The sequence below is a fragment of the Calypte anna genome, chromosome 7 (genome assembly GCF_003957555.1).
Source record: "Calypte anna isolate BGI_N300 chromosome 7, bCalAnn1_v1.p, whole genome shotgun sequence".
Taxonomy (NCBI): Eukaryota; Metazoa; Chordata; class Aves; order Apodiformes; family Trochilidae; genus Calypte; species Calypte anna.
In genome coordinates, this window is record NC_044253.1 from 27,469,474 (window position 1) to 27,491,192 (window position 21,719).

The 21,719-nt window shown below is 44.2% G+C and overlaps 1 protein-coding gene across 1 annotated transcript in view; it reads right to left on the reverse strand.

Moving 5' to 3' along the window:
• The window catches only part of IQCA1 (IQ motif containing with AAA domain 1), a 140,169-nt gene that overhangs the window by 23,463 nt on the left and 94,987 nt on the right, over positions 1 to 21,719 (reverse strand). Inside the window, exons 17-21 of the mRNA XM_030454667.1 lie at positions 19,373 to 19,448; positions 17,435 to 17,448; positions 15,921 to 16,095; positions 12,699 to 12,937; positions 8,055 to 8,132 (exon numbers count right to left, since the gene is read on the reverse strand). Of these exons, the coding sequence (XP_030310527.1) occupies positions 8,055 to 8,132; positions 12,699 to 12,937; positions 15,921 to 16,095; positions 17,435 to 17,448; positions 19,373 to 19,448 (582 nt within the window). The remainder of the gene's footprint in view (positions 1 to 8,054; positions 8,133 to 12,698; positions 12,938 to 15,920; positions 16,096 to 17,434; positions 17,449 to 19,372; positions 19,449 to 21,719) is intronic.

Here is a 21,719-nt window from a genome sequence, read left to right on the forward strand (position 1 = left end):
CAGGACACCAGGAGATGAGATAAATAAAGATGTGCTTGGAACTGAAAATCAGCATTCCTAGTGCTCTTCCGTAAGTGTTTAGTGCCCTGACATGAGGCCAGACACGCTGCTGGAGGTGGCTCTGGCAGCCTGATTTGGTCCTGGATCTCAACTGCTTTCATCTGGGAGAACTGGGCCACCCCCCAACTGGTCCAAGATCAACTCTCTCACCAGGCCATGCTGCAGATCCAGGGCAGGACAGGGGCTGGATGGAGACCAGGGATGAAGGAGGAGGAGGGGCTGTGGTTAGAGGGGGTGCTGGACCCCCCACCATATCCATCCATGCCCCACGTGGCAGCTCCACACATGGATGTGCATCGTGGAGCCTTTCCTTATTTTCATGAGTGGGTCATTACCCCCCTGTCCTGTGCACTCAGGATGTGGATGCTCACTGCTACAATCAAAATTATTTTTCTTCCCAAAGTGCACTGGAAGTCTAAAGTAGAGGAGCTAGAAGAGAACATTAGGAAATGTTCTTTATCTTGCTGGGGGCTGGCAGCTGTCCCCAGAAGCAAACAGCCTTATTTCATGCTTCTCCTCCCCTTTGCTGCTGGGTGCACTCAGTTGTCTCATTAATGGTGACTTTCTTGTGAGTTTGAGTAACTTACAGCATGAATGATTTTAAGGATGTTGAATCTGTGTAGCACTGGCCTTGTTCAAAACTGTCCAGAGGAGACCAGGGATGTATTCAGAGAGGAATAGGAAACTGGGAAAGGGTGAGGAGTTTGTATTTCTTATCCTCTGGCCTCCTGATCACACCATGATTGTGTTTCAGCAGTGTGGCCTGAAAAACATCTTAGCCAAGAACATCCCAGGGCTGTGAGCAAGGGTTCTGGCAGGAAAAACCCCCTCCACTTTAGAGAGAGCATCCCCATGGAGGCCGTGTAGAGTGAGCAGGAGCCTGAAATGATTTGGGGATCTTATGCAGCTTGTTATCTTAAGTGTGCAGGTTTTTTTGAAATCTCAGCAAGAAATAATCCTCTTTTTCTGGCTGGAATAGAAATGGCTTGATGCCATGAGGCAAAAAATAAAAGGAAGCTCTACCAGGTGCTGTGATGATTTGCAAGGCTACTGAGGGACTACAGAAGGCATTTTCAAATACTCCAATATTTTCAGTGCTTAAAGAGGGCCTGACTATGTGACACCTTTTTTTGAAGGCCTGATTTACAATGGACCCAGGCTGAGCACATTATAATTTGCTGTGCTAAGTTCCAGAGTCACAGTACTTTCAATAATGAGAGAAACCCTAATATGATGAGACTTCTTTGGTATTGTGTTTAATGAAAAGCTGAAAATGTGCTAATTTGTAAGTCCTGTTGTGGTAGTGGCATTTGAGGCTTTTGAAATGCATTACTGATTTAGGAAGTGTTAAGAAAAAATGACATTTTGCTACTAGCAAAAAAGTCAGTTATAACATTTCCACACTTTAGAAAATTGCTGATGCAAGATGGGAGTTAATAGAACAGTCAGTTTCACTTTGTGTTACCAGATTTGGGGGGTTTTGGTCAGAAATGTTGTGAGGTTTTTTTTTTTTCTTTTTGATTCTGCTGGCAACTTAAGCAATAAGCTACAAGAGGCATCGTGTGATTGGGACTCATCTGTGGCCAGTGCTTGGTGGAAGGATGAGATGGATTCCCTTGGGCTGTTCCCACCTGGAGTTAAAGCACTTGCCAGCCTGCCATGATGCAGACTGTCTGGGACCAGGGTAAATAATAAAAAAAATAAAGATTTAGCAGCAATTTGCACTTGGGTGATCTCTCCCTGGTGGGTGAGGAGCACATGCCAAAGCACTGAGCTGGGTGCAATCTGTTGCCAGTGCTTTGCAATAGAGCCCTGCTAATTTACTAAAAAACATCTAAAGAAGAAACTGGAGAAAATAGATCTCCATACCCACTGGGCTCTTACTGGAGCTTTTTTTTTCCCCAGCTCCTGGAGAAGAAAAAGGCAAACTTTTTCTAAGCTCCTGGGGAGCAGAGCGGTGAGAATTCCCAGAGACTTGCAGGGGCTGCCAGAGAGCTCCCTGCTGATTGTAAAGGTCCTGGTGTTGGATGAGGGGTTGTAGGGACCCTCCCCAAAACCTGGGCTCTAAATCAGTCAGCAAGGCAACACAGCTGGTTTAAAACTGATCAGAGGCAAGGGCTGGCGCTGCCTGGAGCAGGAGCTGCATGGTGTGATCACTGGGGACATCCCAGACGATTGGAAGTTGGCGAATGTCACGCCAATCCACAAAAAGGGCCGGAAGGAGGAACCGGGAAACTACAGGCCCGTCAGCCTGACCTCAGTGCCTGGCAGGGTCATGGAACAGATCATCCTCAGTGCAATCACACAGCACCTGCAGGATGGGCAAGGGATCAGACCCAGCCAGCACGGGGTTAGGAAGGGCAGGTCCTGTCTGACCAACCTGATCTCCTTTTATGATCAGGTGACCCGACTGGTGGATGAGGGGAGGGCTGTGGATGTGGTCTACCTGGACTTCAGCAAGGCCTTTGACACCGTCCCCCATAGCATTCTCCTGAAAAAGCTGTCAGCCCACAGCTTGGACAGGAGCACCCTGTGCTGGGTTAGGAACTGGCTGGAGGGCCGGGCCCAGAGAGTGGTGCTGAACGGGGCTGCATCAAAATGGCGGCCGGTCACTAGTGGTGTCCCCCAGGGATCAGTGTTGGGCCCAGTTCTGTTTAATATCTTTATCGACGACTTAGACGAAGGGATTGAGTCCATCATCAGCAAATTCGCAGATGACACTAAGCTGGGAGGAAGTGTGGACCAACTCGAAGGCAGGAGAGCTCTGCAGAGGGACCTGGACAGACTGGAGAGTTGGGCGGATTCCAACGGGATGAGGTTCAACAAGGCCAAGTGCCGGGTCCTGCACTTTGGCCACAACAACCCCATGCAGCGCTACAGGCTGGGGACAGAGTGGCTGGAGAGCAGCCAGGCAGAAAGGGACCTGGGAGTCTGGATTGACAAGAAACTGAACATGAGCCAGCAGTGTGCCCAGGTGGCCAAGAAGGCCAATGGCATCCTGGCCTGTATCAGGAACAGCGTGGCCAGCAGGTCCAGGGAGGTGATTCTGCCCCTGTACTCAGCGCTGGTGAGGCCACACCTCGAGTACTGTGTCCAGTTCTGGGCCCCTCAGTTTAAGAAGGATGTAGAGGTCCTGGAACAGGTCCAAAGGAGGGCAACCAGGCTGGTGAAGGGACTTGAGCACAGGCCCTATGAGGAGAGACTGAGAGAGCTGGGGCTGTTCAGCCTGAAGAAGAGGAGGCTCAGGGGAGACCTCATTGCTGTCTACAACTACCTGAAAGGAGGCTGTAGCGAGGTGGGAACTGGACTCTTTTCACAGACGACCTTCAACACGACAAGAGGACACAGTCTTAAGTTGTGCCAGGGGAGGTTTAGGTTAGATATTAGAAAGAATTTCTTCACGGAGAGGGTGATTAGGCTATGGAATGGACTGCCCGGTGAGGTGGTAGATTCTCCGTCCCTGGAGACATTTAAAAAGAGACTGGATGTGGCACTCAGTGCCATGGTCTAGCAACTGCTCCGGTGGGTCAAGGGTTGGACTAGATGATCTCTGAGGTCCCTTCCAACCCGGCTAATTCTATGATTCTATGATTAAAGGGCTTTGGCCACAGCACCATAACCCAAGACCATAAGCCAGAGACCCTATAACAGCTCGGGCACATCCCAAAGAGTGGCTTCAGGGAGGCTGCTGCCCCACCAGGGCTGCCCTCCTCCTGCCCCCCTGCACCACCCCAGGGATGCTCACTTCACCCTCACCTGCCTGGATGCCGAGGGGATGGTGCCTGGGGGCTGCCAAGAGATGGGAACCCTTTCCTGGAAGTTTTGAGGAGGGGGGGTGTTGGTGGGTCCTGCAGAGCAGCTTGGGGAGGGGATGCCTTGGGACTGATGGCCTTACTTGCTCTTGGGTCCTTGCTCTTCCTGTTCCAAGTGTTCTGGTGAGATGCTGGTGGCTCTCAGGACCATTGGTTGAGTGTCAATGGGCTGGCAGACATCTCACCTGAGGCAGGGGGTCTGAATCTTGAATATGACACTTTTTTTTTTTTTGGCTCTGTGGCAAATTAATGGCAGCTTATTTCCAGCTGGAGCAGAAGGTTTGTCAGCTGCAGCCCAAACCTCTGGTGTGGTTGCTTTGGTTGATGCCCAGGTGATAGGGGTTGGAGGTTTTGGTGTTGTGAAGGTGACAGTGACAGGAGGAATTTCTACAAGAGGAAAGAAGGAGGGCAAGAATAGTTCCCTGGTGATCCCCTGCCTTGGATGGAGGCCAAGTGCTGGAACTGTGCTCCTTGCCCACCACCCAGGACTCTGCAAAGCTGGTGCTGAAACAGAGCTCCTGCTCCAAGCCTGGCCTTGGGGGCTATCTTTGAAGCACATTAAATTCCCTGGGGCAGGGTTATGCCAAGACTTTATTGCTTCCAAGAGAGTGAAGTAATTTTGCTCCTTCTTTCTCAGCTGGTTCCTCCCCAACTGTTTCCAAGGGGTTGTCCCTGCTTGGTGTGGTTAAAGCTGAAAGATGGGGAGTGAGCACCAATGCTTTTAAAAAATCATGTCATATGTAGTTCTCCTGGGTTTAAGGAAGCAATTAAGACAATTAATTTATTGGTAAATTATCTTATGATGAAGTATAAAATAACTGCAATGAAACGCTGACATTCACATTAATACCAAATTAGTTACTATATTATGACTTCTTACAATGAATGCCCAGTAATTTAATAGTAATGGGACATTTAAATAATTTAGCCGATAATTCTCTAGATCACTTACATATATAAATGAGCATGACAGCTTCTTTTCTCAACATTGCTGGAGCTGCTGGATTACCCCCCACACCCTCTCCTCCATCTCCTAAGACTCACCTCTTGCTGGAAAATAAGTAGGGGACAAAGTGGAGCAAAGAGGATTTTATCCCCTCCTCAGATTTTGGGATTGCTGTGGCTGAAAAGCAGAGCACAGCTGCTCTTTGGTTAAACTTAGCAATGCCACTCTCATTTTTATTTATTTTCCTCATAGTGTAAGGATGCTTTATGGGACAGGCATTGGAGATCTATCCAGGACCACTTAATTCTGTAGTTCAGCCATTAACACCATCCCTACTGTGTTGGCTCTGCTTGATGCAACAGCTTTGTTTTTAAGTAGCTGCATTTTCTGTAATTATTACTACAAATAACATTAAAATTGCTCCTTGTTGTTCCTTCCCCAACCCTCCAAAAAGATTCTCTAAAAGAGAGCAAGGGCCCAGATATGCAAGGGCCAAGTTTCTCTGCTTTACCTCTTCATCACCTCCCACACCCATGGAGATGTTTGTAGATACATGAGCTGTGGCTTCCAGATCATGAAAGAAAAGAAAATCAGTTTACACTGAAAGCAGCCACATTGCAAGCTGTACCTAAAGGGTAAATTACTCCAGTGCTTTTTTCCCATAAACTGGTGAATACTGGAGGAATCTGCAGGCTTCTGCCAGGCCAAGCAGACCTGGGATGGTGAGAGGCTCAGGCATCCTCTCTGTGTGGGGTTGGAGTCATGGCCCTGAGATGGATGGTGCAAGTCAGGGTGTTACTTTGCTATTGAGATTGCAGTGAACTTGCTGAAATATTAATGGGCTTGCTTATGTCTGGCCTAAATGCAGTCTTTTCATCACATCATGCTCTGCTGTCAAACCTGTTGTGGAGAGGAGTATTCCACTGTCTGCAAGATTGAGGATGGAATTATCCAAATTAGTTTTCTTGCAGATCAGAGCAGTAGTAAGGCTTTTAACACAAACCCTGCCACTTCTTTGGAGGCTCTGGTCCTTCTCTCAGAGGATGAAGTTAAGAGAGCCTTGTTTCCTCTGTATGTGTGGCCAAAACTGTGAAGCCTTTGCAAAGAAAGGCTGAAGAAATGAAAGCCAAAGTTTGCAGCTGTTCTCTTGCAAATGATTAAATGCAGAGCCTGGAAGCTCATATTCAGGGGCTTCCTTATGTGGGTCGTGATGAGGCCTCAGCAGCAGGATTGCTGCTGGCGTGGCTGGAGGAAGGACTTCTGTGTACACTAGAAAGGTCCTGAGGTTTAGCACAGAGGAGATTTAGCAAGCATTTCATTTCTTGTCCATTGGCTTCCCTTTGGCAGGGTTGGAGATGCAGCCTCAAAGTTGAAAGGCTGAAATCCAGGGGTGCCTTGTACTGGACAGCTGGAAGTAGAGGCCCATAAAAAGCCCAAGTTGAACCATGATAGCATGGCAGCCTTGTCTTCCTCCAGGGAGAAAATTCACTATAGCCAGAGCCACTCAGTTCCCTCTGCTGTGCTTAGGGACATGATTATTGGAATTGTTTTCTGACCAGTTATTTGCCTGAAGGAATCTCTCCAGGCTTTTGTTTAAACTTTGCCATATCCAGAAGCACCTTTTCCTAGTGAGTTTCTCCTTCTAATCAGGAGAGGCTCATTGCCATATCCTTCCTAGCCAGCCTTACTAGAGCAGCTTCTCAAGAAGCTTTTTGGGTGGACTTCTGTGTTCCTGCAGTGTCTTTCTGCTCTGTGTTGGAGGACACCTGAGCAGCTTCCTAAGGCAAGACAACCCTCCTTGTACCTCCCAGCCTGTCCGTAGGGAAGAGAGAGAAAGGTCCTTTGACTCTCTGGAGATGGAGTGCCTTGTGTTCCCACTTCAAGAGGTATTGCAAGTTTCTTGTCATCAAGTCAGTGTAGCTATGGTGCAGTTATCTGGTTCTTACCTATAGAAAACCCTGGTGAATGAGATTCTGTACTTTACAAAGGTGGTGCTGGCACCTTTAGTGTCACATAGGATGTCTCAAGGCTTTAGGGTGTTCTAACTGCTATTTATAAATAGCTTGCCCCCAGAAGTTGCTGATTTGTGAGCAAACAAGGTTAATTGCCCATCAACTGAAACACTGAAATGCTCTCAGTGACTGCTTGGTTCAATGTGTTTCTGAGGCCTCTGCCTCCTGAGTGTCTTGGGTCATTTTGTTCAGAGGACAGTCCTGCCACAGAGCTTCCCATTTTGCTGCTCAAGCACACGGGAACAGCCACTGGGAACCCATGGGCTATGTCTGGGTGTAGCTTCACATGTGGGACCTGAATGTGATGGGGCAGGCACTCACCAGACTTTACCAGTGCTCCTGGGACTGGATTTAGAAGCAGCTGAAGCAGGTTTGGGTGGATTGGGTTTAACACAGTACAAAACAGCCTTTTAGAAAGATTAGCAGGCCTATTCCAGAATGCTGTTACAGCAATGTTATATGTGGGTTTTTAAGCAACAGGTATGTTGTTCTTTGTGCAAAGTCATTGAGTAGTGTTTTCTATTGCAAAATAGATTTTTGGGACATCCACCAAAATCAGCACCACCTGACTGCTTTGCTTTTGTTCTGATGCTTATTTTCTGCTATCATCCCCATAGGAGTTTGTCCATGATGAGGAATCCAGAGATGAAACAGTACTGGTCCTCCTATGGCTATGTAAGTATTCATTTTTTTGTAGATTGTATTATTTTATAATCCATCCCAAATAAAAGGTCTTTACAGCTGTAACAGTTTTATTGAGAAGTGTAACAATTAGACTTGCAGATACATAAAGCAGTTAGTTTTATAAAGCATATAGGACATTAAAGTAGTGGAAGACATTACTGTGACATCAATTTTTAAGGAGAGTTATTTGCTGAAATAAATAAGTACAGCCTAAAAGTTGATGGCATGTTAGAGTCTTGAGTAATGACCCTCTCTGGCCCCTGAAACCTTGTAGAATAAATAATGCTTGAGCATCAGTGGTAATTAACTCCTTAGCTTCTGAGGGCTACATGTCACATGTCTCATCTGATTAAAAAAAACTTTAAAAAATTCATTCTGAAAGGAATTCTGTTACTTGGAAAAGCTATAACCTGGGGTGCATTATTCTGACACATTTGCTTTCCTAAAGTCTCCCCCTTCTCAGTGAAGTAGAGCTGTGCCTGGTGTTGCCAGATGCAAAATTCTTGAAGTTTTCTTTGCTTTTCATTTCCTTCCTTTTGATTTTCCTCTTCCTGCCTTCTTATCACCTGCCAGTGCTTTGAGTCGTGCTCTACCCAGCGGTGTCTTGGCATACCATGCCTAAAGAATCAAAAAGCACGTGCATGTTTTATTAAAATTTCAAAAGAAAACCCAACAACAACCAAACCCCAAGCCAGTTAGAAACTCTTTACTAGTACAATCCCCGAATCACCTTGGTTGGAAAAAACCCTTCAAGATCATTGACTCCAACTCTTAACCCAACACTGACAAGTCCTTAACTAGACCATACCCCTAAATACTATGTCTATATGACTTAAATACCTCTGGGGGTGGTGACTGCACCAATGCCCTGGGCAGACTGTTTCAATTGCCTGATAACCCTTTCAATGAAGAAATGTGTCCTAACATCCAATTAAACCTCCTCTGATGCAACTTGAAGCCATTACCTCTTATCGTATCACTGGTAACTTCATTGAACAGGTTGATCCCCACCTCTTTACAACCTCTTTTAAGGTAGTTATAGAGAGTGATAAGGTCTCCCCTCATCCTCCTTTTCTCCAGGCTAAAAAACCCAGCTCCATCAGCTCTCCTCATATGACATGCTACAAAACCTCTATCAGCTTTGTTGCCCTCCTCTGGACGTGCTCCAGTGGCAAAATGTCCTTTCTGTAGGGAGGGCCCCAAAACTGAACACAGTACTTGGGGTGCAACCTCACCAGTGCCAAGTACAGGTGTAAGTTCATCTCCCTGGACCTGCTGGCCACACAATGGAGCACTTCTTAAAAAAAACTAATTAAAAATATTAAAATTCTGCTTAAAAGGCAGCTTGTGGAGAAGCAGGAATGAAATCCTCAGATCTCTTGAGTGCATTATTATAACAAGAAGTATAGCAATTGTCTGTTTGAACCGTGTCTCATTAACAGGAATATTAGCTGGGCCATTTGTGTTGCTATAGTTATAGAACTGTTGGAACTTCTGTGATCAACCCTGTTTCTGAAGTACAGAGCTCCTGTCAAAACTCCCTCTGGTCTGAAACTTGGCAACAGGCAAAGCGTGTACTTCTCCTGGCTCTGCAAATTGATCCAAGCAGGTTTTATTTCAGTGAGGGAGCTTAAGCAAAACAAACCCTGAAAGTTAAAAAAACCTGTTTATTGCTTTCAGCTGCCTCTTCACAGTCCTGTGACTTGTAAACAATTTTGGTAGGGTTGCTCAGCAAACTTGCCAAGCTCTAGGACTGCAGTGTCAACAAGGCAGTTCTAGGCTGTGTGAAACCCATGTAACATGAAGGAGAGGGCAGTGCTTTAAGGTGAGGAGTGTGTAGGAATTAGCCTTTCCCTGTTTCTAAAAATGTCATGCCTACACCAGAGATTAAAATATCACTAGGTACCAGCATGATGGATAAAATATCTTCTCTCTTGACTGTATTCATCCATGTCCTGCTCCAGGAATGACTCTTTCCTCTGACCACAGACCATAAATGCTCCACTGGCATCTTCTCTGCCTTTCACTTGGGCCCCTCTAGTCGTCAAGCTTCCTATTAATGCAGCATCCTATTAAGTCTGCCTTTTCCACAGGATCCATCCAAATTCTGCCTCCAGTTTGAGTCTTGTAAGGCTAGCTCTTGGAATTTGCCCTACTCAATTTCTTGGTATGTGTTGGAAGTTCAGAGGGAAGTGAAACCCCTGCTGTGCCTTTCCTGGTCCTGGATGGCCCTTTTGGATTTCATGCTTCTTAAAATCTTTGATGGGATCATATTTGGATCTCCTGTCTTGCAGATTATACTGTCAGAGGGAAATGAAGTTCAACAGCTGTCAAATGTCCAGCTGGCTGCTGAGCAGCCCCAACACTGATCTCTGCTCCAGCTGCCCAAATTAGCTGAGCTTCCCTTCTCCCAGAACCCTGATAAAAACACGGTGCAACCTTTCATACATCTCCATCTAGATGGTGTTGGAGAGGAACCCCTGTGCTTTCAATGCCTGGGCCATTGAATTTTGCTGTCCTAAAGATGGCCTGGGGGCCAAGGTAGAGAAAAGCATAGCTGGAAAAGGGCAGGGAGAGGCCTGGAGGTGGCTGTTTCTGGCCCTTCCTAAGAGTGGGAGAAGAGGAAAAGGTGATGGTTGTGACCCCTGGCTTGGGGAAGAGCTGACTTCTTCAGCAGTAGCTGGCAATCAGGCAATGCCTCTCTCCTTCCATATGTGGCAGGACATAAAAATTCTATTTCCCTCCCAGGTTTGTCCTGAGTATGATGTTCTGCAGACCTCAGTTGGGAAATGGAAGAATAACAAACCTCTCTACCAGTGGCTTGCTGGGGGCTTGGTGGGATGACAGGAACTGTTTGGTGGGTGCAGCATGGGGAGGATGTCTTGGTGCATGGGGACCTGAGCATTTCTCTTGCTCACTTCCCATGGCTTTGGCATGTATTTCCAAGCAGTAAATTGCCTGCCCGCAATTACTGGATTTTTTACATACCCCTGGATGGGGGCTGCTTGTAACTCTGTAGCTAGTGGAGCTGCTATGTGAGATGAATGAAGCCAATTTCTCAGACATGGCTAAAATAAAACTGGATTTATCACTAATGCCCTGGCAGCTGAACTGGGGATGCAATTTGACTGATTGGAGTTAAACATTTGCTTCTTGGAGGACTGATGTCCACAGCCTTCCTTTGGTGTGTGTTTCCTTACATGTTGCCAGTATTCTGCAGCTGTTGTTGCCAGGCAGAAGTAGGGGGCTAGTAGTGGGCTAGCTGGGCTGCCCTTTGCTCCTCTAGGGCCCTGTTAATGTCTGGGTAAGGATTTGTATCAATCATAATGTTGCAGTAATTTATAATTTCAAAAATGTGGCTGTCTAGTTGGAGCAGAAATTTGCGTAAATGGAATTAAGAAATCACATTACCACAATTTTTGCATTATTTATATTAATTCTGGAACGCTGGCAGAATATAAATGTCAGACAGGGAGATTCATGTTTCCAGTGAAGAGAAATCAAAGATCCATCATAGAGCTAACCTTCACTTTGAATACTGAGTTTTAGTCAATCCACTTCAAAAGGACAAAGCAAAGCAACAGAGAAGGTTCAGTGCTGGCAATGATTAGAGGCTCAGGAAGAGGGGCTTCTGCATGAGAAGAGATGAAGACAAGGGAGTTAATTTTGACAATCCTCCTTCCCCAGTGCTATATTACAGGTGCTGGGGCAAGGTTCCATGACATTTAAGGGAAAAAAAATTTGAAACAGGTAAGAGGAAATGCTTTCTTAAGGGCTATAATTAATGCAAGGAATGATTGCCACGGGACACATAGTATCATTTTTGCCATGTTCAAAATGAAGTGCCTGCATACTTCATGCTGTACAAACCAGGCACATTTATAGTAAGTGGAATAGTATTTTCAAATTAAACACTCACTAAATACTAGCTCTCATGTTTTGGGGTACAAATGGATTACTACAGGGAGCTAGGAAAGATAGGATTTGGGCTTTTTTTTTTTTTTTTTTTTTCAACAGTGAACCTTAGCCTTTCCCTGACAAAAGATACTGGTGTTTAAATAGTAAGCATGAGCAAAAAAAGAGAAGTAATTTGCCAAATATCACAAATGCTGCCTATGTTGAGTAAGCCAAATGTCTCTAAATGGAAACTGGAAAGTATTCAAAAGAGAGAACTGTGCATTATAACATGGAGAGCAATGAAAGAAGACTTGAACAAAGTTGTTGGAAACTGCACCCTGTTTGTTGTGCAAGGTGCTGTGGTGATTCAACAGGCAGAATGAAGAGGAAACCTTTTAGCCAGGGAAACTTGGTGGTTTATAACCAGGCTGGGGTAGATGTTGGGGTGAGTATGGAGTTGAGAAAGATCTTTGGGGTTTCTTGGCTTCAGTAGGAAGACCTATCCCATTTGGAGACCCTGGTGTGGGCAGCCTGCAGTTTTCTGTGGTACATAGAGTTGGTACTGTTCCATGGCCAAGGCTTTTATAGCCTTTGTTGGGCTTGAAGTACCTCCATCAAGATTTTGTGCTGCTTTTCTGTAGTGGCAGGGCTGCTAAGCTATAGTGTTGTGCTGAACCAGCCCATTCAAGCCTCACTGAGCTGTCATGAAGCCACACTGAAGTCACTACAGCAAATAAATTGTAGACCTGTATCTTATCCTGATAGACTGCTCCCATCAGTAGGAAAACCAAAAGCAATACAGTGAAAGCACTAAAACCTCTATATAAAGATAAACCTAGTCTAGGGAAAGAAAGAGGAATCATCACTGGGCTACTGAATAGTAGTTGTTTTGTGGGGTGATCCATGTATATTTGAGGTAATGTATCTCAAAATCATGAGGTTTTGCCTTAAGGATTTCATGGCCCTGAGGGTGGGGTGAAGGATGGAGTCTGAGGCAGAAGTATTTTTAAGCACTGAAATTTAGAAAATTCTTGTTTAAAATAATACTGTCTCACCAGCCTCAAATTAAAGAACTTTTTCCTAAGGTCTAACCTGTATCTTCCCTCTTCAAGTTTTCAACTCTCTCCCCTTATCCTCACACCATGTACACCACACACACAACATTTGTCACCATTCATGCAGGAATGTGCCAACCCATCGGCCACACTAGCAGGTCTCTAGATGAGGACAATGACAAGGACATGACAGAAGACGATGAAAGGCAGTTAACATAGCTCTTAGTGTCACCTTAAATGCTTCTTCCTCCTCTATGTACACTGGCTCCTGTTTGCCCAGAGAAGTCACAAACTCATCGGTTGTCAGTGGCTGCCTGGGCATCTGCTGGAGGCGAAGCTCACTGAGGACATCTTGCACTGCCTGGGTGATGCTTCCCTGGGTGAAACCATCAGACACATAAGCTAAGCTGCTTATTTTCAGTAGTTTGGTGATGACTCCACCATTCTGCAGGATCAAGTGTTTCCATAACACTGTTCATCAGAAAGAGAGAAGGCGTTAAGGAAAGCAGGAGAAAGGTTTTTGCATTTTGAAATCAAAACAGAAAAATAAGGAATAGGAGTCAGGAAAACCAAGATTCAATTTTTTCTTGTTTGCTGTTTCTTTCATTTACAGATTTGAAGCATAGAGGTCTTCAGGCACACTGATTCCTAAACCATTAGTGAATCTTTGTTGGCTGTCAGTAAGGACTTTCAGAAAGTGATTAAGGACACTTAGCTTGAGGTGGGTTTGTGTATAAAAATGGAAAGAACTACTGAAATATGCCTGTGTGTATACACAGAGAACTTGTCCAGATAACTCCTGTTTGTGTGTGTAGAGCTAAGCACCTGTGCTCACAGCCTTGGGGTTTTTTCTGGTTTTCTTGTTGTTTCCATGATTCTGCTGACAGGTTACTGCTGCTGAACTGAGAGCTGCTATGAGGACTCAGGGTCTGGTTTGGAAGACAAAAGGTTCCAGCTCTGCAGGCACATATTGCAGAGGACAGGTGTATGTTTTTGCAATTGTAATTGTGCTCATTTAGCTAAATGCTGAACCTGTTTGTGCCTTTTACCTGTGAACCTCTGTGACATGAAGATGCTTTAACATTTGTGAAGTGCCTGAGATTTTGCTTCCAAAAAGCCAAATTAACAGTAGTGATAAATGGTTTTGGTTTATCCTCTGTAAAATAAGTCTGTCTCACACTTAGTAAACCATTCATGCCCTCTCACCATGCTTTCCTTTAAAGCCTTAGAGGAGAATGCTTGGGAAAAATAACAAGTTCTATGCATAGAGATTAAAAAGGTTCTTGAATGAGATAATCTGTGGTTTGAGTAACCTGTTTGAATGCTCTACGTAGTATGAAAATGTTGGGTGGAAAGCTAATGGTATTGGATGTTAATGCAGTTATGTGATGGAGAAAACTTGCTTTATTCTTGCTTCCACTATAATGTTGATACTATGGGCTCGTGCCCATAACTCTGACAGTTTTGTTCTACATATTCAGCTTGAATTAAAACCAAGCTTAATAATTGTTAGCTGAATCACTAATTCATAAAAGTGGAAGTAATGCACACCCCAGTGTGCATCAGCACAGCCAGATACTGCTTGCTACAGCTTCTGATACATTGAATGGCTGGGTGGTTAATAGCAAGAAACCAGAATAGGGTTGTGAATCCCTCCATTGAATGATTTTCATTGTATATTCTGGTTTGTAACAAAATTGAGGACTGTAGCACATGGGTAGCTTGGGCACTGTGGCTATGAATACGTTAGGTCATGGCTTTTGTGTCAAAACACGTTTCTTTAGTTCTTAAATTGGGTATAGGCACTGAAAACTGTCAAGATTGAAAGCTGAGTGCTTCAGATTTCCATCTAATTTGAAGGAAGGCTGCAACTAAAGAAAGAGCCTGGAACTGTCTCAAATGGGACAATGTCAAAGAAGTAAGGCTACAAGTTTAATCTGCCTTAAAATGCCAAGAGTCAATGATTTGGGGCATTCTGAAGTCTGCAGCTGAAATCCCTTTGGCCATTTCCTTGACTACAGATTAGTGGTGAGAATTCCAGACTGTGATGGCTTAAACCCCCAAAGTGAATGTGGTTAAATTCAGCTGCTATCACCTCTTTTCTCAAGGTCTTATTCGTGTCCCTTATCTGTAGCAATTTATCAGAGCTGTAATATAACAGGAACCACATGCTAGCTTTCTGAGAGGCCATTTCCCATCCACACTGTAAACTACTGGATGGAGGAGATTTACAATCAGCTAGGCAGTCAAAACTTGTCTTGAGCTCATCCAAGTGTGCATCATCTAAGTATCACAGAATGTTAGGGGCTGGAAGGCACCTGAAAAGATCATCCTGTCAGAGCAGGATTACCTAGAGTAGGTCACAAAGGAACACACCCAGATAGGTTTGGAATGTCTCCAGGGAAGGAGATTCCACAACTTCCCTGGGCAGCCTGTGCCAGTGTCCTGTCACCCTCACAGTGAAAAAGCTTTTGCTTACGTTTACATGGAACTTTCTATGGTCCAGTTTGCACCTGTTGCTCCTTGTTCTATTATTGGACATCACTGAGAAGAGCATGGCTACATCCTCCTGACACTCACCCTTTACATATTTATAAACACTATAAACTCTCATTTTCTTCCAAGATGGATACTCCCAACTCCTTCAGCCTTTCCTCATAAGGGAGATGTTCCACTCCCTTACTCATCATGGTCACTCTGCACTGCACTCTCTCAAGCAGTTCCCTGTCCTTCTGGAACTGAGGGGCCCAGAACTGGACAAGATATGCTTGATAGTTTGCCTTTTTCCTGCACATGTAAATTGACCTAGTCACAGAGGTTTTTCATTACAAATTTTGACTCTCAGCATATGGAGTCCTCAATGAATTTGTCAGACTTTGGGAGGGCCTGCCTATCACCACTTGGTAGACTAGACAGGTAAAGTTGTGGCTGCCTCTATGATTTCTCCCATGGTCTCTAAGTACAAAAGTGGAATTTAATCATGACAAAACTCAGTTCTCCAGACACAGTTCTGTTTACAGAGAGGCCCTGAAGTGTTGTTTAGAGTATGCAAAATGTATAGAAGTAACATAAATCCAGAATCCTTGGGTAAAAATCAAAGCTTAAATTAAAAGTCTCTATTGAAATAGCATCTTATCCTTCCTACAGTGAAAAAAAACAGCTTAGGATGAACTGGGTGCATGCTGAACAACTCATGAAGAAAAGCTAATCACCAAAGAACAGTATGTTAAGCCCTTCTCCCAAATTCCACATTCATTATCTTATCTCTGTTGGATAGTGTGCATCATTATTACCTAAACCTTCAGAAAGTGAAAATTTAGATAATACTGAGATTAACTGAAAACTCATACCTGGGGTATGCATGGAGGTTAAAATCATCTCTGAGGATAACCAGACAATAAACAAGTAGGGATTTTAAACTGCTGTAATTAACAGGATCACTTGAAATACTTGCCATATCTTGAACCGTAGTCAGGCCTAGGAATCACAATAATTTTTGAGTACGTCTTGAAGAAAGGTTTGGGATTAGCATCAAAGGGACGCTTGGTGGTTCCCACTATCAGCACTCTGTCCTGTGCTTTCAGAGCCTTGAGGAAGTCAGGAAGGAGTTTTTCCAGTTGTTTTAGGTTCTTCAGCATGTACATGGAAATACAAGGAGGAAAGAGTTATCAGTGCTGAGAGCTCACAGTTAATGATGTGCAGTTGTATGTAGACATGATGTATACAACAGGATTTTGTGCCTGCTAAGTAACCAAGTTATATTTAGAATAATCAGACTTGATGCTTGACCTATGGAGAAAGCCTCTGTCTCTGAAAGTCAGGTAAGCACTCGATCTCTGATTAGGGACTTGTGAGATTGTGCTCATGTCTCTCAGTATTGAACTTGCTGGTCATTTACTGAAAATCAGGAAGGAAACAACTCATATAAAGAAGGAAATCCTGATTGCCACTTCAAGGAGAATTATTACTAGGACCTGTGCATCCTGTGAACATTAACAGATAGAAAAACTGCCAGGCTGTGTAGCTTGGTGTGGAATCCTCACACCAAGTTATGATCTACCAGCTCCTAGCCATATGTGAAAACTACACTCCCTACTTTCTGCTGTTATCTCTAGCTTGCTGTGGCTTTCACCTGAGAACACAACTTCTTTGAATCCAGGTTTCATTTATCTGCAATAACTTATTATTTAACTTCAGGACAAGTATCTACTATTTACAGAACAGATGAGTATTGAGCACAACCTGTTATTGGATAGTTCTGCTTGACACTGCTCAAGTGAATACTGGTTGGAGAAGCTTAAATTGTGGTGTCACTGCTGTTAATAATATGTGAATGTCCTGCTTAGGATGGTGTATAAGAAGTTTAATGACTTGGAAGTATCTTACAAAAAGTGATTGAGACTTAACACCCAAGTCACCAACACTCACTAGAAAGCTTTACTCTTTGGATCACCTTGTGATTTTTTTTTTTCCTTACTATATAGTAGGCAGCTTCCTGAAAAACTTGAGCTTCAATTTCAGATCAGACTTGCCTAATGTCAATAAGGAAGAAACAATGTCCTAAAAACCTCTCAGCTGAAAGGCAGTAATAAACATCTGTGAATCTCCATTGCATGTGCAGTCTTTGTGATCCAATTTTCCTGCTGACTGCAGTAGCAGACAGCTGACAGAAAGGAAGCAAAGAGCTGTTCTTCGGAGTGAAAGCAACAGAGGGGAGGAAATTGGGAAATCAATAACAAATCCCAAAAGTTTTGGGGTAGAGTCACAGCTATTTTCTAGCTAAACTTGTCTTAATTATGATACATCTATTTTCTCATGGTCATTCTATGCTGCTTCTTAAGTTTGTAATTTGCTTAATTATGATAATGAGATGAGCATTAGGTCCCACTTCAGAGCATGCTGGTTGCCAGGATGGTAAATCCAGCTCACATTTTGCTCTTGGATGAACTGTTCCTATGTTCCAGCTGCCATTCTGTCATCTCCTTCTTGTGCCAATACACCCAGGGAGCCTGTGTTCATTCCCAAAGAAAATGCCTTGTAAACATGGTAGGTGTAGTGAAATGAGGCAACCAGGTGCCACTAATTGCCAGGTAGTGGGCATGAGCTTGTGTTAAGCCCACCTGTGCCTGATTAGGGTGGGCCCCAACTGCACATGAGCAGGATTAGGGGGCCAATAAAAGGTGAGGCTTGAAGCACAGGCTCAGCTCAGTCCTGAGCAAGCCAGCAGAGAGGTTGGTCAAATGTGGAGCAGTAGCACCGAGCCAGGCTGACCAGTCCTGAGGACAACAGACTCAGGGCACTGTTTGTGCACTTCTGCTGGAATCCCTGTTGGACCTTGGAGCGCTGTGCTCTAAGAAAGGTTTGTCTTGCAACAGGTAGGGGTGCCCTGGAGTGAAGGAGAGGCTCAAAGAGGAAGGATGTTGGGCTTTCCAAAACCAAATAGTATGTTTGCTGTTGGCTGGCAAGACTTCAAATCACAAGCTTTTATCCAAACTTTGCCATTCCCTTGCTGGGAAGCTTTTGGTAGTGAACTTGGCTACTCTATATATCTACCGTGGAAGCTTTAGCTCTTTAGCTAACCTTACCACCTTTGCTCTTCCAGGAGATCTGGTCACAGTGGTGACTGAAATGTGGATTTGAAAAATTTATGGCTTTTTTACTAAGTTCTCAGCCATGATGCTGGTGTTGTCATGGTGGAATGAGCAAAGTGACTTCCACTAACTGCTCCTTCTTGTGAAGCCTGAACTTAGCTTCTCCAAAATGCCCTCTCTTGAAGAGCTTCTAAGGAGGGCTGCCCAGCTGCCAGTTACCACTGTCTGACTCTCCTGTTTCATGCTCTCTGGCTCAAAACATGGGTTATACTGTGAACTATGTAGGACATGAGTTATTTCAAGTTTTGAGCCACTGAGACCTTCTGTTAAATACCTGGATGTCAATGGATGTGATACCCTGTTACTGAGGTGCACATAGGGAGAAATGTTTCCTTATTGGGGCTACCAAAGCAGACAAAGATCATGAGTACTCCAGGAAATTGTTGGTCTCTTGTCTTTAATCCCCATCTTAACTTGCTGTCAAGGTCTGAACCCAAGAGAAAGGCTCCTTTTCACTGTGGGGACCACCAGAGAGCATCAACCACTGCATACCCATCAACTCACATATCCAATGCTTCATGGGCCTTCCAAAATATGGGCCAGAGTCCACTCCACAGCCTAAATTCACAGGACTCACCATATGAAAAAGGTTTAATTTTTCACATGGATCTCTAAAATGAAAGTATTTTGCAAGCAATGTGATTCTAATCAGGGTTTCAGGTGAATTGCTCTTTGCTGTGGAGGCTGAGTTGCTGTGCCTATTGGGCAGTGTTTTAATTTTCATTCTAGTGTGGAAGCTGCACAAGGGAGGAAGGAATGGAAGCAATAGCAATCGGACTCCCAGGAGCCCAAAGAAAATCTGTAAATATAACTATTTAACACAAGCTCTTTGTTTTCACAGTGGAAGTTAATCCTTGTTTCTTTATTGTTCACTTTGCTTCTATCCAATTTCTCAGGTTAATAGGGCTGAACAATCTAAGCTCATCTTAACTTTTAGCTTCTTGCCTCATATTTTGAAATTTTACAGTATCTTCTACTTTTCAGTGCACTGATGAGCAGTGACAGGGATATTTTTAAATAAAGCAAGTATAGCTGTGTAGGAGAGAAATGTGACCTCTTGGGGGCTCTTAAGAAGTCACAAGACTCACCTAAAAGAAAAAAGAAATAAAAAGAAAAAATGTTAGCAAGCTGTGGCAGATTTGGTCATACTGGTATGTGTTAAGCTAAGAAATACACTTGCACCTTTGTGCTGGCTATAATGCAACAGGAGAAATTATCTGTACAGAAATAAAAAGGAAGCAACTAACCTCTTGACCCTTTGGTACACCTTTAGAAAATATTTTTTCTGTGTCTCCAATCCACACAACTGAAGGCTGCAATTGCTTGGCCACCTGAGGGAAAATGGGGGAGAGAAGGTGAAAATTAGTACTTTTTTTTCCAGAAATGTTCAGCACTGCTCAGCAGTCTTGGCAAACCAAATGAAACCTTTCTAGTTATGAATCTAACATTAAGAACCCAACCCAAATGGAGTAATTTTGGACTCCTATGCTTCTCTGTCATTTTTCAACTCAAATTCAGTTGCAGTTCTGCAAAAGGAAGCCTGGACTTGAAGTTCAATGCCAGATACTGATGGACTGGCAGCAGGTTTCACCCGGGTGCCCTTATCTGTAGGAACCTCCCTGGTTTTCCAAGGGTAATAGAGACATGGAGACAGGCAAGACATGGCTACAGCATGAGAAATGAGGATACTATAAGCAAAATAGGCTGATATAGAGTCCTGTGGCTTACAAATAACATTTAATTTGCAGCTAGTTAGCCCAAGAATTAAAATGGAACCTGTGAAATTTGAAGGAGTGTCTATCCAAATGGACTTTCTGGCTCCCAAGTTGGAGGCACTATACCTCTGGTTCACAGCAGGATGGCAGCAATGCTACAGACTTTTTCACATCTTTAAGTCTCCCTATTGCTATAGAAACAGCAGCAGTTTAGCCATTCTGCTGCCAAATTTTAATCACTTTCCTGTGGCTCTCAGAGCTGTGCTGGTTTGCTCAGCAACAGAAGTGATGGCTCAAAGAATTGATGGGTAAGAACAGTGAGACAATGATCTCCTGCTTGTATTTTTTTTTTCCCTCCCAGTTGAAACCTCTGCTTCCAGGAAGGAAGCTTCCAAAATCAGTAGGTTGTGTACATCATGAGTTCAGGCTCTGATGGAGAGCCAGGAAAGAAAGAAATAAACAATGAGCAACTTTCTTCAAATCACTGCAGCATCATTTTTATAGATTCAATTTAAAAGCACCAAGTGTCTGGTACAGTAAAAATGAACTGAAGATACGGGGAAAGAATAGTAGAGGAGGGCTGTTAAACTTGTTTGTTGTGCTGCTGGTAGGGTGAAGTGGAAATAATGTCAAATCTCTGCTATGTGACACTTTATTTGTGGTAACTCATCAGTCCTGGAACATGGCAAGTGATACTTCCAAGTTCAGAATTGACTGCATTTGTATTTCACACCCCCATTCTTTATGCTACTGAGATGAGTGGAAACTCTGCCTGAGAGACTTTCTCCAGCTCAGCTAATGAATGGATTATCAGCTGGGGCTTTTGGATGTTTCCGATGGTGACTTTTACTCTCTGAAACATAGGAAAACAACCAATTTTTGCTTCTGCTCTGTTTGTGCCTTGAGAGGCTGTCAGGAGGGAGATGGGGCAGTGGGTGAGTGGGCTGTTGCCACGCTGCCTGTTTGCAGCCCCTGTGTGTGTTCATGCCTCAAATCCCTGCCAGGCTTAGCACTGGAGGATCTGCTGCTGCTCTTCTGCTTCTTCCCCACTTTATTGCTGTTTACAACCACAGAGGTGCTGGGCATTTGCTTCCTAATGAGCACAGTCCTCTTTTGGTACTGTTGCTTTGTGAGGCAATGCAGCTGGGTAAAGGCTGGGGAGCCGGGCAGCTCTTCTGCAAGAAATTCCCCATGCCTGTGTGCCTGATGCTGCAGAGCAATCCCACGGGAGAATAAGGGTGGGGAGCTGTGGGCTGAACCCTGCTGGTGTCCTTTCCAGGGATCTGTGTTGTCCCTTCAGTGGGGATGCTGCAGCCAGGCTGGGCTGTGTGGATGTGCCCCATCTGCCTCACAGAGAGATCCTCTGGTTAGCAGCCCCCTAAAATGGAGCCTCAAGTTTGTAATCAAACTCTAATTTCATTTTAACTCTCGGAGAAGAGTGCTCACTGTTTTCACACTTGTAGTTGTCTTTTTTGACCCCTTTATTTCTGCACCCAGTATTTCTGCACCCCCTTTATTTCTGTTTTGCTTTCTGTTTTGAAGCAATGATCTCAATGTATCAGGTGGCCTGCATGTAACTTGCTGGTGCTGGTAAACATTAATAGGACCAAATTCAACACAGGGATGGCTGTTTCTTTTTCAAAAGACAGATCAGACACCCAGAAGCCGTGGTAATCTAATACAAACTGTTGACAGACATGTAGCAGAATGTATATCCCCCGTGAAAGTGCTTCATTTGAAATATCCATGGACAGTTTGAATCCATGGATAGTTTGAATGTACATAATTTGTAATTGGAATCTTCCTAGCTTTGCTGCATTCAACAATTTGTGGGAACTGCCAGCAGATGGCTCCTTAACCCTTCTAATACCACAGCCTGTAAATTCT